At 40.3% G+C, this 12,601-nt stretch overlaps 1 protein-coding gene across 1 annotated transcript; it reads right to left on the bottom strand.

Moving 5' to 3' along the window:
• Positions 1–3,132: 3,132 nt before the first annotated feature.
• On the bottom strand, positions 3,133–12,061 carry LOC110315065 (palmitoyl-protein thioesterase 1-like). The gene is made up of 4 exons (XM_021189222.1): positions 11,908–12,061; positions 5,493–5,590; positions 4,746–4,861; positions 3,133–3,674 (listed from the first exon to the last, which is right to left on the bottom strand). The coding sequence occupies exons 1-4, from the start codon at positions 12,038–12,040 to the stop codon at positions 3,662–3,664; spliced, it is 360 nt and encodes a 119-aa protein (XP_021044881.1). The 5' UTR covers positions 12,041–12,061; the 3' UTR covers positions 3,133–3,661.
• Positions 12,062–12,601: the final 540 nt, after the last annotated feature.

The raw sequence follows: 12,601 nt of genomic DNA, 5'->3' as shown, positions 1-12,601 counted from the left end.
TACTTGAAGTCCTAGCCAGAGCAATTTGACAACAAAAGGAGATCAAGGGGATCCAAATTGGAAAGGAAGAAATCAAAATATCATCATTTGCAGATGATATGATAGTATACATAAGTGACCATAAAAATTCCACCAGAGAACTCCTAAAGCTGATAAACAGCTTCAGTGCAGTAGCTGGATATAAAATTATCTCAAACAAATCAATGGCCTTTCTCTACACAAAGGATAAACAGGATGAGAAAGAAATTAGGGAAACAACACCCTTCACAATACTCACAAATAATAAAAAATACCTTGGTGTGACTCTTAACTAAGGACACGAAAGATCTGTATGATAAGAACTTCAATTCTCTGAAGAAAGAAATCAAAGAAGATCTCAGAAGTTGGAAAGATCTCCCATGCTCATGGATTGGCAGGATCAACATGGTGAAAATGGCTATCTTGCCAGAAGCAATCTACAGATTCAATGCAATCCTTATCAAAATTCCAACTCAATTCTTCAACGAGTTAGAAAGGACAATTTACAAATTCATGTGGAATAACAAAAAACCTAGGATAGCAAAAACTCTCCTCAACGATAAAAGAATCTCTGGGGGAATCACTATGCCTGACGTAAAACTGTATTACAGAGCAATTGTGATAAAAACTGCATGGTACTGATATAGTGACAGATAGGTAGACCAGTGGAATAGAATTAAAGACCCAGAAATGAACTCACACACCTACAGTTACTTGATCTTTGACAAGGAGCTAAAACCATCCAGTTGAAAAAAGACAGCATTTTCAACAAATGGTGCTGGCACAACTGGCTGTTATCATGTAGAAGAATGAGAATTGATCCATTCTTAACTCCCTGTACTAAGGTCAAATCTAAGTGGATCAAGGAACTCCACATAAAACCAGAGACACTGAAAGTTATAGAGGAAAAATTGTGGAAAAGACTCGAAGGTATGGCCACAGGGGAAAAATTCCTGAATAGAACTGAAAAGGCTTGTGTTGTAAGATCGAGAATTTGCAAATGGGACCTCATAAAATTGCAAAGCTTCTGTAAGGCAAAAGGACCATCAACAGATTGGGAAAGGATCTTTACCAATCCTAAACCAGATAGGGGACCAATATCCATTACATATATTGAACTCAAGAAGACGGACTCCAGAAAACCAAATAACCCCATTAAAACATAGGGCACAGAACTAAACAAAGAATTCTCAACTGAGGAATATTGAATGGCTGAGAAACACCTCAAAAAATGTTCAACATCCTTAATCATCAGGGAAATGCAAATCAAAACAACATTGAGATTCCACCTTATACCAGTCAGAATGGCTAAGATAAAAAATTCAGGTGACAGCAGATGCTGGTGAGGATGTGGAGAAAGAGGAACACTTCTCCATTGTTGGTGGGACTGCAAGCTTGTAAAACCACTCTGGGAATCAGTGTGGCAGTTCCTCAGAAAATTGGACATAGTACTACCGGAGGATCCAGCAATTCCTTGCCTGGGCATATACCCAGAAGATGTTCCAACTGGTAATAAGGACACATGCTCCACTATGTTCATAGCAGCCTTATTTATAATAGCCTGGAGATGGAAAGAACCGTGATGTCCCTCAACAGAGGAATGGATACAGAAAATGTGGTAAATTTATACAATTGAATACTACTCAGCTACTAAAAACAATGAATTTATGAAATTCCTCGGCAAATGGAAGGATCTGGAGGGTATCATCCTGAGTGAGGTAACCCAATCACAAAAGAACTCATATAATATGTACTCATTGATAAGTAGATATTAGCTCTGAAACCTAGAATACCCAAGATACAATCTGTAAAACACATGAAACTCAAGAAGAAGGAAGACCAAAATGTGGACACTTGGCCCCTCCTAAGAATTGGGAAGCAAAACTCCCATGGAAGGGGTTACAGAGACAAAATTTGGAGCTGAGACGAAAGGATGGACCATCCAAAAACTGCCCCACCCAGTGGTCCATTCCATAATCAGCCACCAAACGCAGACACTAGTGCATAGGCCAGCAAGATTTTGCTGAAAGGACCCTGATATAGCTGTCTCTTGTGAGGCTATGCCAGTGCCTGGCAAACACAGAAGTGAATGCTCACAGTCAACTATCGGATTCAACACAGTGCCCCAATATAGGAGCTAGAGAAAGTACCCAAGGAGCTGAAGGTGTCTGCAACCTTATAGGTGGAGCAACAGTATGAACTAACCAGCACCCCCAGAGATCGGGTCTCTAGCTGCATATGTAGCAGAAAATGATCTAGTCAGCCGTCATTGGGAAGAGAGGCCCCTTGGTCTTGCAAACTTTATAAGCCCTAGTACAGGGGAACACCAGGGCCAAGAAGTGGGAGAGGGGTGGTTTCTTAGTAGGCCCCAAGATAGGATCCCCAACACTCACATCAGTTGGTTCACAGAAGCCTGTCATCCAGCTTCAGGTGATCTGACAACTTCTTCTGGCCTCCCTGACACCGACAGTACATGCACACACTCATACAATGTTCATACACTACCTATCACATGGTTGGAACTTTCTTACTTCCATGAAATCCTGTCAATTAATTTGGAGAGAGAGAGATGGCCACCTGATGATTTTCTGTGCCACAGAACTTTACAATCCCAAGAAATTTCCTACTTCCTCATTAGTGATGGATAATTTGTTTAATTTGTTACACTATGTACAATGAGATCTGACAAGGGCAGTTGCCTACTGTACACATCAAACTACCAATGTTTTCCTTTAAATGAGTGGGCACTGGGTATGAAAACTCATGTTTATAATTCTAGTGTTGTGCCAGGGAAATGTTAGTGATCACAAAAAACAAACAAACAAACAAACAAACAAACAAAACAAAACAGACAGGAGACAATCTGATGCTACTCACAGCAGGGTCTTTATTCTATTCGAGCAAGCTGGGGCCCTCCAAATGAACTGCAGTCATGCAGGACATTTTTGCTAGTGTGGGAGCTCCAAATGTCTATTAGGACAAAGCTTTATAGTAAGCAACAAACAGAGAATATATGTGCTAACATCTAATTGGAAAGCTACTGTGGCCTTTTACATAATTGGCTGTTGCTGGGAGTCATACCATAAACTTAAGTTTGCTCCCCCTTCTGTATTTTTGGTCATTAGGCCAGGGGTAAGCTTGTAATCTGGGGTGCAGGTGTGTTGAAGGATTAATCTGGAGACACTGGTTTTGTTGAGAATTAGCCTAGAGACTGGAGCTAGGATCAGGTTTTATTGGGGGGCAACTTGGAAACTCATGCAGGTACTAGCTTGTTAGTTTACCTGAGTTCAAACTTAGGTCAGGTTGTCTAAAATGGAATCTGAACTTAAAAGATTTGATATTTCACTAGCACTTAGAAGGCTAAGGCTGGAGTGTTGCAAAATTCTGAGGCCAGACTGGGATACAAAGCAAGACTCAATTAGAAACAGAAAATCAAAATATCATGTTGATGCAGGTTAGAAAGATAAACAATCCAAATAAAGAAGTGAACATTGGGCCTGGAGAGAAGCTCAGCAGTTGAGAGGTGAGGCTCTTAAGTAGTTTAGTTCCACAGGTCTTCAGTTTCATTCCCAGAACTGACTTGGAAGCCCACAGCTGTCTGTAAGTTCAGTTCCAGAGAATCAGACATTCACTTAGACATGCATCAGGAACAACACCTATATTCATAAAGTAATCAAAAAACAATTTTTAGAATCAGAACTTATTTAAATATTTTTCTAGCAGAATCGCAGATCATATTTATTTTCACAGTATTTGCATATCTCTGAACTACTGACCTGGGAAAAAAGCTGTCTCCCAGCTCTGATGATCAAATGAGAATGTTATCAATTGTCACTTCACAGATTAAGCTATTTTTTAATACACCATAGGTACCAAAACAATACAATTACAAGATGTCCCTCCCCTAAGGCTGAATACAATTCCTATTTCATAAAAAAAAAATGAAGAGAAGATGGGGTTATGTCTAAGTCAGTGAAGGGTTTGTCATGCAGCCTTAGAAACTGAGCCAGGATTACATGCTCCATTGTAAAAATAATAATTAAACATTCAGGCACAGCCACAATCTGATAACACCCACAATCTGGAGAGACAGAGACAGGAGGGGCTCTTGGCCCATCAGTCAGACAATCCAGCTCAATAGTCCAGGTTCAAGGAGAGACATAATTTGTCATCCTCATCATACTGTCCAGCAAGCACAGTAAGTAAATAAATACAGGCTAAAAATTTTAAAGTAAAATAGAAGCCTGTATAGATGGCTTAATGGTTAGGAGGGCTGACTACCCTTGCAGAGGATCCAAGTTCAGTGACCAGGAACCATAATGGATGGAAAACTAACAATCACTCTACTTTGTCTTGAGGTGATCTGATGCTTTCCTCTGGCCTCTCTAAGCACTGCACTTATACGTGCACATACCAACTCCCCAACCCATACAAACATACACACATAATAAATAAACAAAAAATGTATTCTATAATGTAAAGTACAAAGCAATTGAAGAAAACACCAAACATTGACCTCTGACTTCCACTCATGCTAAGAAGGGGGTGTGTATACACATATACAAGCATAAAAACAAAATAATTTAAGTCCCACAAAGCTTACAGGAACATCTTAAAGGTAACTTCTTTGAATTGATCTGGGAGGATCTCTAAATATTTACAGTCAACGCAAGAGAATAGAAGAAGCAGTGATTCCTTTTGTTCCCATGTAATAGAAGGACACTTACAGGAGATGGTGTCCCTTGAAGTATACAGCAATAATGTAGCCATGCTGAAATTTAGGATCCTGAGCAAAATTCTGACACAGTTGGGAACAAGCATCCAGGACTTGGTTCTCCACATCCTAAAAAAAGCAGCAGTGAGAAATCAAAGGATGGGACTCTTAGTAACCAGATCTTCTCTCAGAGGAAACTAACTCAAGTTGTGTTTGGTGGTTGGAATGATAATGTTCTCAATTGGCTCAGGTTTTTAACATGTGATCCCTAGTTGGTGGTGATTTCTTGGGATGTTATAGGGAGGTTCAGCCTTTCTGGAAGACATATAACCCTGGGGTGGGATTGAAGGGTTCACAGGCTTGCTTCACTTCCATTTTGCTCCCCTGTTTCATGCTTATAGTTGAAGCCTTGCTCTCTCACCTTCTGCCATGCCTTTCTGTCATGATGAGCTCTTATCCCTTTGGAGCCATAGGCCTATATAGGTTCTACATAAGTTGCCTTTCATTACAGTATTTTTATCACAGCAACAGAAATGTAACTCATACAGACTGAGGCCATCATATGTCCACTAGGTTAATGAACATGATGGCACATGCCTGCAATCCCAACATTCAGGAGGCTGGGGCAGGAAGAAACAAAATGAAACAAAACAAAATGAAACAAAGCCAGTGGGGATCTGTTTTGCAAGGTAGAGCTTTCAAATAGCACTGTTTATCAAAGCCCTCAGCAAATGCCACAGGGAAGTGGCTGGCATCTTACCTTTATCATTTTCTTCCCAATCTCTAGAGTCGGGACATAAATTCCAGATTTTTGTATTTCCTTAAAGGTTTTCACGAAAATCACGGTTACACGGACCTCTATCCAACAAGATCAATGATGGAAACATATGAATAAAAACATTACTTTAAAAAGATTTATTTAACTTATTACTTCTTGTGTATGGGTATTTTTTCTACTTGTATATCTGTGCATCTCCTGTGTGCAGAAACCTCAGAGGTAAAATGAGGATCTCAGGCCCTCAGCAACTAGAGTCACATACGGTTGTAAACTGCCATATGTGCCAGTAACAGAACCCAGGTTCTCTATTCTCCTAACCATTATGCTATATTTATTCAGCCATGAAAATAAGAATTTCTAATATACAATATTGCAACACAATATAAAAAAGAGATCTAATTTTGATATTTATACACTGAAAAAATATTAAAATTCCTTCAGTCTTGGTTCTATAAGACAATAAAATTTTTTTCTTTGTTATTTTCTTTATTTACATTTCAAATATTATCCTCTTTCCTCATTTCACCCTGAAAACACACTATCCCATCGCCCCCTCACCTGCTCACCAACCCACCCTCTCCTGATTCCCAGTTCTGGCATTTCTCTACACTGGGACATTAAGCCATCACAGAATCAAGGGCCTCTTTTCTCACTGATGTCCAACAAGGCCAGCCTCTGCTCCATGTGCAGTTGGAGCAATGGGTCCCTCCATGTGTATGCTTTGTTCATGGTTTAGTACCTGGGATCTATGGGGTTACTGGTTATTTCATATTGTTGTTCCTCCTACGGGGCTAAAAACCCCTTCAGCTCCTTGGGTACTTTCTCTAGCTACTTCATTGGGGGGGCATGTGCTTCATCTAATGGATGACTATGAGCATCCACTTCTGTATTTTCCAGGCACTGGCAGAGCCTCACAGGAGACAGCTGTATCAAGCCTCCTGTGATCAAGCTCTTGTTGGCATCTGCAATAGTGTCTGGGTTTGGTGGTTGTTTATGAGATGGATCCCCAGGTGGGGTAGTTTCTGGATGGTCATTCCTTCAGTATCTGATCTGAACTTTGTCTCTGTAACTCCTTCCATGGGTATTTTGTTCCTCCTTCTAAGAAGGACTGAAGTGTCCACACTTTGGTCTTCCTTCATCATGAATTTCATATGGTTTGTGAATTGTATCTTGGGTATTCCGAGCTTCTGGCCTAATATCCACTCATCAGTGACTGCATATCATTTTTGTTCTTTTGTGATTGGGTTACTTCACTCAGGATGATATCCTCCAGATCCATCCATTTGTATAAGAATTTCATGAGTCCATTTTTTAAAAAATAGCTGAGTAATACTCCATTGTGTAAATGTACCACATTTTCTGTATCCGTTCCTCTGTAGAGAGACATCTGGGTTATTTCCACCTTCTGGCTATTATAAATAAGGCTGCTATTAACATTGTGGACTCTGCAGGTCCTCACACCCATAGCCACAGGAATAGAACAGATCCAAAGACAGGTAACCAGCAGGCTGCAGAATCCCAGCTTGGGTCTGCCTGACCCTTTACTGAACACACAGACCTTATCTTCTCTCCACCAGCAGACACAGCCCTCCTTAGAGACCCATGGTGCACCATGGATCCCCATAGAAAGCACTGGAGGGACACTAGGCTTGGAATGGTTACCACATCCACATTCATCTTAAAGGTTGAGGCAGTGTGGTAGAGTGCTCAGTCTTGACTCTTGTGTTTCACCACCCAAGCTCTTCCCCTCACACCTAGCCTTCCAGTCTTTCCAAGGACTCAAGCTGACTAGATATGTGTTGCTATAAATCCCCATTTTATAAAAGAAATCACGATATACAAGTAAGGTTGCATATGTATGAGTGTGGATGTGCATACGCTGCATGCTCTGTAGCCAGAGCGAACCTCTGTATCTTTCAACTCTCATATTCCTTCTTCTGGAAATGCAGGTGGTCTCTGGCGGTCAGAAGAGAGCATCAGATCCCCTGGAATTACCCTACAGGGTGAGTGATGATGAATGTGCAATGAACATAGTTCTTGTTCTGTGCATGAGCAGTAAGCACTTTTAACTGGTGATCCATCCCCCTGGCCTTCTGACATTTTGAAAGAAAAATTATAACTTAGCCTGGCCGTGGTGGTGCACATCTTTAATTGTAGCACTTGGGAGGCAGAGGCAGGCAGATTTCTGAGTTCGAGGCCAACCTGGCCTACAAAGTGAGTTCCAGGCCAGCCAGTGCTATACAGAGAATCCCTATCTCAAAAAAACCAATATATATATATATATATATATATATATATATATATATATATATATATATAAACTTAAGAGATGTTTGATCAAGAATTTTTAAATGAAATATTGTCTTTACTTTTATTTCTTTTGAGTGGAATATGAAATGCATATTACACAGTTGTATTTACTCTCTGTCCTTCTATGATGTTAACGATTTCTTACAAAAGACTGTGGTCACTTCTTAGTCCAAAGTTAAGTTATACCTAGACAGAAACAGAAAATTTCCTGTTCTATTACTTCAAAATCAGTAAAAATCTTCTATGTGTTTGTTAAAGAAAGCTTGGAGAGAAGTGTAAAGAAATAAAATGAAGAGTATTACTACTACCAAACATGTATAGCAGATTAATTCATTAACTACTATATAATAAGTGTAAGTGTTCCAATAAAACACAAAATGATACACTTTCATCTATATATTAGAAAAGCAAGAGTTTGCCAGATGGCCATAGGTGCCTGTAGCTCTGAGTTCACTGGTGGTAGCAATTAGGCATGTTGATGTAATTTAATTTGATCTCTCCAATTTTTAATTTCCTATGTTAAGTAAGTAAATGTTTTATTCTTACTTATATATGCACACTATGTATTTGTATTTTAAGAAATATTTATGTTTTATTTAAAAAAAGCAAAGATTGTTCTTCCCAGCACGAACATGGACATGGTGTCTCATAGTTGTCTACAACTTCAGTTCTAGGGTATCTATCACCCTCCTCTGGCACTGCATGCACATGGTGAACAAACATAAATGCAGATAAAACACTCATACATATAAAACAATGAAATTCATAAATCTCAATATAACATCAAAATTAATAAAGAAATTCTTTTTTTAAATTGGGAAGAAAAAAGAGACTTGTCTACAAGTAAACAGAAATGTCCAACAGCATCATTGGTCTTACCTAAATGCAGTTGAAACAACAAGTCTGACTCAACCTAGACAGACTTTGAGGACATGGACAAATAGGAACACTTATGCTCTATTCGTGGACATGGAGCAATGCATCCCCTGTAGAAAAGTGCTGCAGCTCATAAAGTAAATGTACCATGGAATTATCAGATGACAATTCCAGAACTAACTTTATACTCAAGAAAAATGAAAACATACACCCATATAAAACATGATACAAATGTTCACAATACTATTGTTGGTAATTGCAGAAGGGTAAAAAATATCAAACATCCATTAGTGGGTAAATAATCTGTAGTACAGTCATACAATGGAAAACTACTAGTCAAAAAAAAAATAGGAATTAAGTACTAGGGGATGTTAAAACCTGGATCAATCTCAAATCATATTCTATAAAATAACCCTAAAGAAAAGATATAAACTATGTAATCCCTTTTATCTGTTGTGTCCAGAATAAGATAACCCACAAACATAACAAATACCCTGGAGGTTATTTGAAAAGAGAGGAATGGGAAGGAAACAAACAAATCATATGACAGTTTTTCTGACAAGTGTTGAAACTAGAGAGGAGTTGTGGATGCCTCAGTTTGTAGACAGACTCAATTCCCCCAATTGTACACTGAAAATAGTGTCCCTGATATAACACGAATTTCACTTCAATAGTAACAGACAAAAGACTTCTTGTTTACCTCTGTCTATCAGGTTCTAACAAGCTTCAGAAGGTCACATGGGACTGGAGATAAGCCCCACTGATAGAGCACTTGCCTAGCATGCACCAAGCCCTGGGTAAGCTCTCTGGACTATATAACCTACACAAGAGGTGCACACATATGATCCCAGCACTTGGAGAGAAGAGGGAGGAAAATTAGAATTTCAAGGTTACTCTCCACTACTTAGCAAACTGAAAAAACAAGGAGAAGGGGGAAGGTGTGGTGACACAAATCTGTAATGTCATCACTGGAAACTGAAGCAGGAGGATTAGCAGGGCCAGGGTGAGGTACTTGAAGTGCCTGAGGCACACACAAGCAAAAGCTAGAAATGAAAAGCAAAATCCCTTGCTTTTCAGATCCCGGCAGAGTGAATTGTGACAATAAACAATTATACCTTAAAGACCTTGCATCAAAAATGTCCAGCCTCATGGGGCACAAATGCTGTTACATGGGTCACTGCTTAACAAATAGTGAGCTTCCCACTCTGTCACAAAGTACACAAAATGCAAAATGAAGTAAGGCCAGATAACTTCTCTTACCTGTGTTACAAGGGCCCAAAACCTGCTGGGATGTGGTTCTCTGTCTTTAAGAATAAGCCTCTTAGTTTCCATACATAGTGTCTATTCTTCATTAAAACTTTTATGTCTGTTCTGGTCTGGTCTCGTGAATTCTTTTACTTCTGCACCAGAAGCTGGCCATTCCCAGCACAACTCAATTTGGTGAGTGGCAGCCTGAGTGCTGCAAAGAGGAGCATCCATCTCACATCCTCTTTGAGCCTGACTCTAGTAATCTTGGGGTGTGAAGCAGCCTTGTAAGAGCTGTTTATATTCTCTGCCTATAATTCTTCTCTGTGGTTTTCCTTAACCCACTAAAAAGATCAGTTTCAAGCTGTTTTGTTAAAATTAACACCAGTCTTCACTTGACTAATTCCAATGATTAGTCTAGTTTCCAGGCCGCTCATAACCAATGTTTGTACATGTGGTATGATGAACTGCTATCTACTTTTATGGTGGTAGTATAAATTGTTGTTGGTATTGTTGTTTTGTTGTTGTTATTAGTTTTTCATGTGGGTTATCATTCAATACTGTGCAGAAACTCACAAGAATCTCACTAGTGACTAAATCATCCACACTTGCCTTGAACTTGCAGGCATCGACCTCTTCCTGGGACCATAGGTTTGAGCCATGAGACTTGGCTTGTTTCCTTCTTCAGGGAACATTTCTTCAGTGCCTTCCAGGACACTGAGCTCTCCTGACTTCTCTCCACACCTCATGAAGTTCCCTCACTGTCCCTGTCTTGAGCTGTTTTTTGCTTGACCATTTCTTCTCCAGAAGCTGAGGTGTCCCTACTCCTGGCACATTCATTCCTGGAATGATTTCACTCTGTAACAGGACTTTAAATTAGCCCCAGACCAGTGGAGCTGAACTCAATTCCAAACCTCTGCAAACACCTCTGTAGCACTGGCCAGTTGTGTAAAAACGGAATCAGTTTGACTGATTTCTAAATTGTGTGTGTCATCACATGCCTATATCTCAGCACTCCAGAGGTGGGACAAAGGGACCCTGTGTTCACATCAGCCTAGAGTACACACCAGTGAGCCTGGTTTTAAAACACAGTGCCCCTTCCCCAGAAAATGCAATAATCTGGTGATAGGTCCCGGTTCAATTCTGAGTTTCTACACTAATCTTAAAAGCCCCAGCAGATGTGTCCAGATTTCCGTGATCCCTCTGCTCCTGTTACACTCATCTGGACACATATAAGAAGGTCTTTCCATTTGCTGTTCATTGGACCACACATCCATATGGAATCTTCCCGCATCTATTTCAGCTATGCTCAGTTTTCACTCGTAGGTGAATCCTGCCTTAACTTGCTCAGAAGAAGCACACTCTCATACCTCAGGCTCTATCTTCCAGGCCTTATGTCTGTTTTCACAGCACTGTGGTCATTTGACTTGTTTCCCTCATTTCTTTATTATATGTTTCCCTCTCCTTCCTTTTAATCCAATAGTATGTGAAAAGGTATAACATCCAGGCACATTCCAGGAACTATACAAAGGGAGGAGAGAGACTGTATAGGATCAAGATTTATGGGTTAAAGTTCCAGAAGGATGAAGACTGCTTCATGCTCAGGTGTAGCAGATGCTATGAAGTAACTGTGTGAAGGACATGTGGGTGCCCTGTAGATCTCTATTCAGCCATGAAGGAATGGAAGCCTCAGTGAGCTGCCCTGAGTGAGCTCTGCAGGAACAAGATGGCCTGTGAAATGCTGCAGGGTGATGTCCCAGGTGCTAGGATTTTAATAAAGACAACATAAACCCTAGCAGTACACAGCTCTCCTTGAGGGCTCAGCAAAGGCATATGGATCCCTTCCCTTCAATGCAGAGCTGCCTCCAAATGCCAATTTCTGACTTTTCCAACTTTGGCTTCGCAGATGTGAATCCACAAGAAGAAGAAAGAGAGTTGCCTGCCCTGTGCCAATCTACTCACTTACCTACATGAATTCTGATCCCTGCATGTTTTGGGCCTGATTCTAACTCAGGATCCAGAGCCACAGGCAACTGGGCACCACAACACCAAGACAGAAGGCAGACAGACAGGAGCCACAGGGAGCAAGGTATCACCATCTTAGCTCAGTGACACCAATGCGTGCCTGTGTCCCTGTCTGGCAATAAGGATTCTTTGAAGTGACACAGGTGACCATGCCCCTGAAGGGCAGGTGCCACAGCCTGAACATTCCCTGAAGCAAAGCAAGTTGTCAGGTATTTATTTTGTGCTTGAAACAGACTGGAAAGCCACTCTTCTGTTCTCTAGGGATTCTTATTCAATGCTTCCATTTTATAAGTAAAGACACCAATGTGACTATTTTAGGGTCCTCAATGAATTGAACTGTGCCTCTTTCTTTCAGCTGTGTGCTAACAGAGAAGAGCTGTCTGAATGATATTTGTTCTTATTTAGTTTGTACCCCTCTTAATAGAAGAACTAAAATATTTCCACAGGACGCATGCCCCTTTTATCCTAATTAATCCTTACCATAAAAGTTCTTACACTGTGGATACTTCATTCCTCTTTAGAATAAGGAACAAATACTCATGAAAGGATATAGGTACAGAGACAAAATTTAGAGCTAAGATGAAAGGATGGACTGTCCAGAGACTACCCCATTCGGGAGTCCATCCCATCATCAG

This window comes from Mus pahari, unplaced genomic scaffold, assembly GCF_900095145.1.
Source record: "Mus pahari unplaced genomic scaffold, PAHARI_EIJ_v1.1 scaffold_10301_1, whole genome shotgun sequence".
Taxonomy (NCBI): Eukaryota; Metazoa; Chordata; class Mammalia; order Rodentia; family Muridae; genus Mus; species Mus pahari.
Note: the sequence above shows the minus strand (reverse complement) of the source record. Positions and strands in the feature narration are given on the sequence as shown.

What these genes read in the sequence shown, in the direction of transcription:
- LOC110315065 (XM_021189222.1), bottom strand. Translation starts at nt 12,040, where the DNA reads ATGGTGATACCTTGCTCCCTGTGGCTCCTGTCTGTCTGCCTTCTGTCT. An exon ending in AGGGATCAGAATTCATGTAG is followed by an intron (nt 5,591 to 11,907) that starts GTAAGTGAGTAG and finishes CTTGTTGGATAG; the next exon opens with AGGTCCGTGTAACCGTGATT. An exon ending in TTGGGAAGAAAATGATAAAG is followed by an intron (nt 4,862 to 5,492) that starts GTAAGATGCCAG and finishes TGCTTTTTTTAG; the next exon opens with GATGTGGAGAACCAAGTCCT.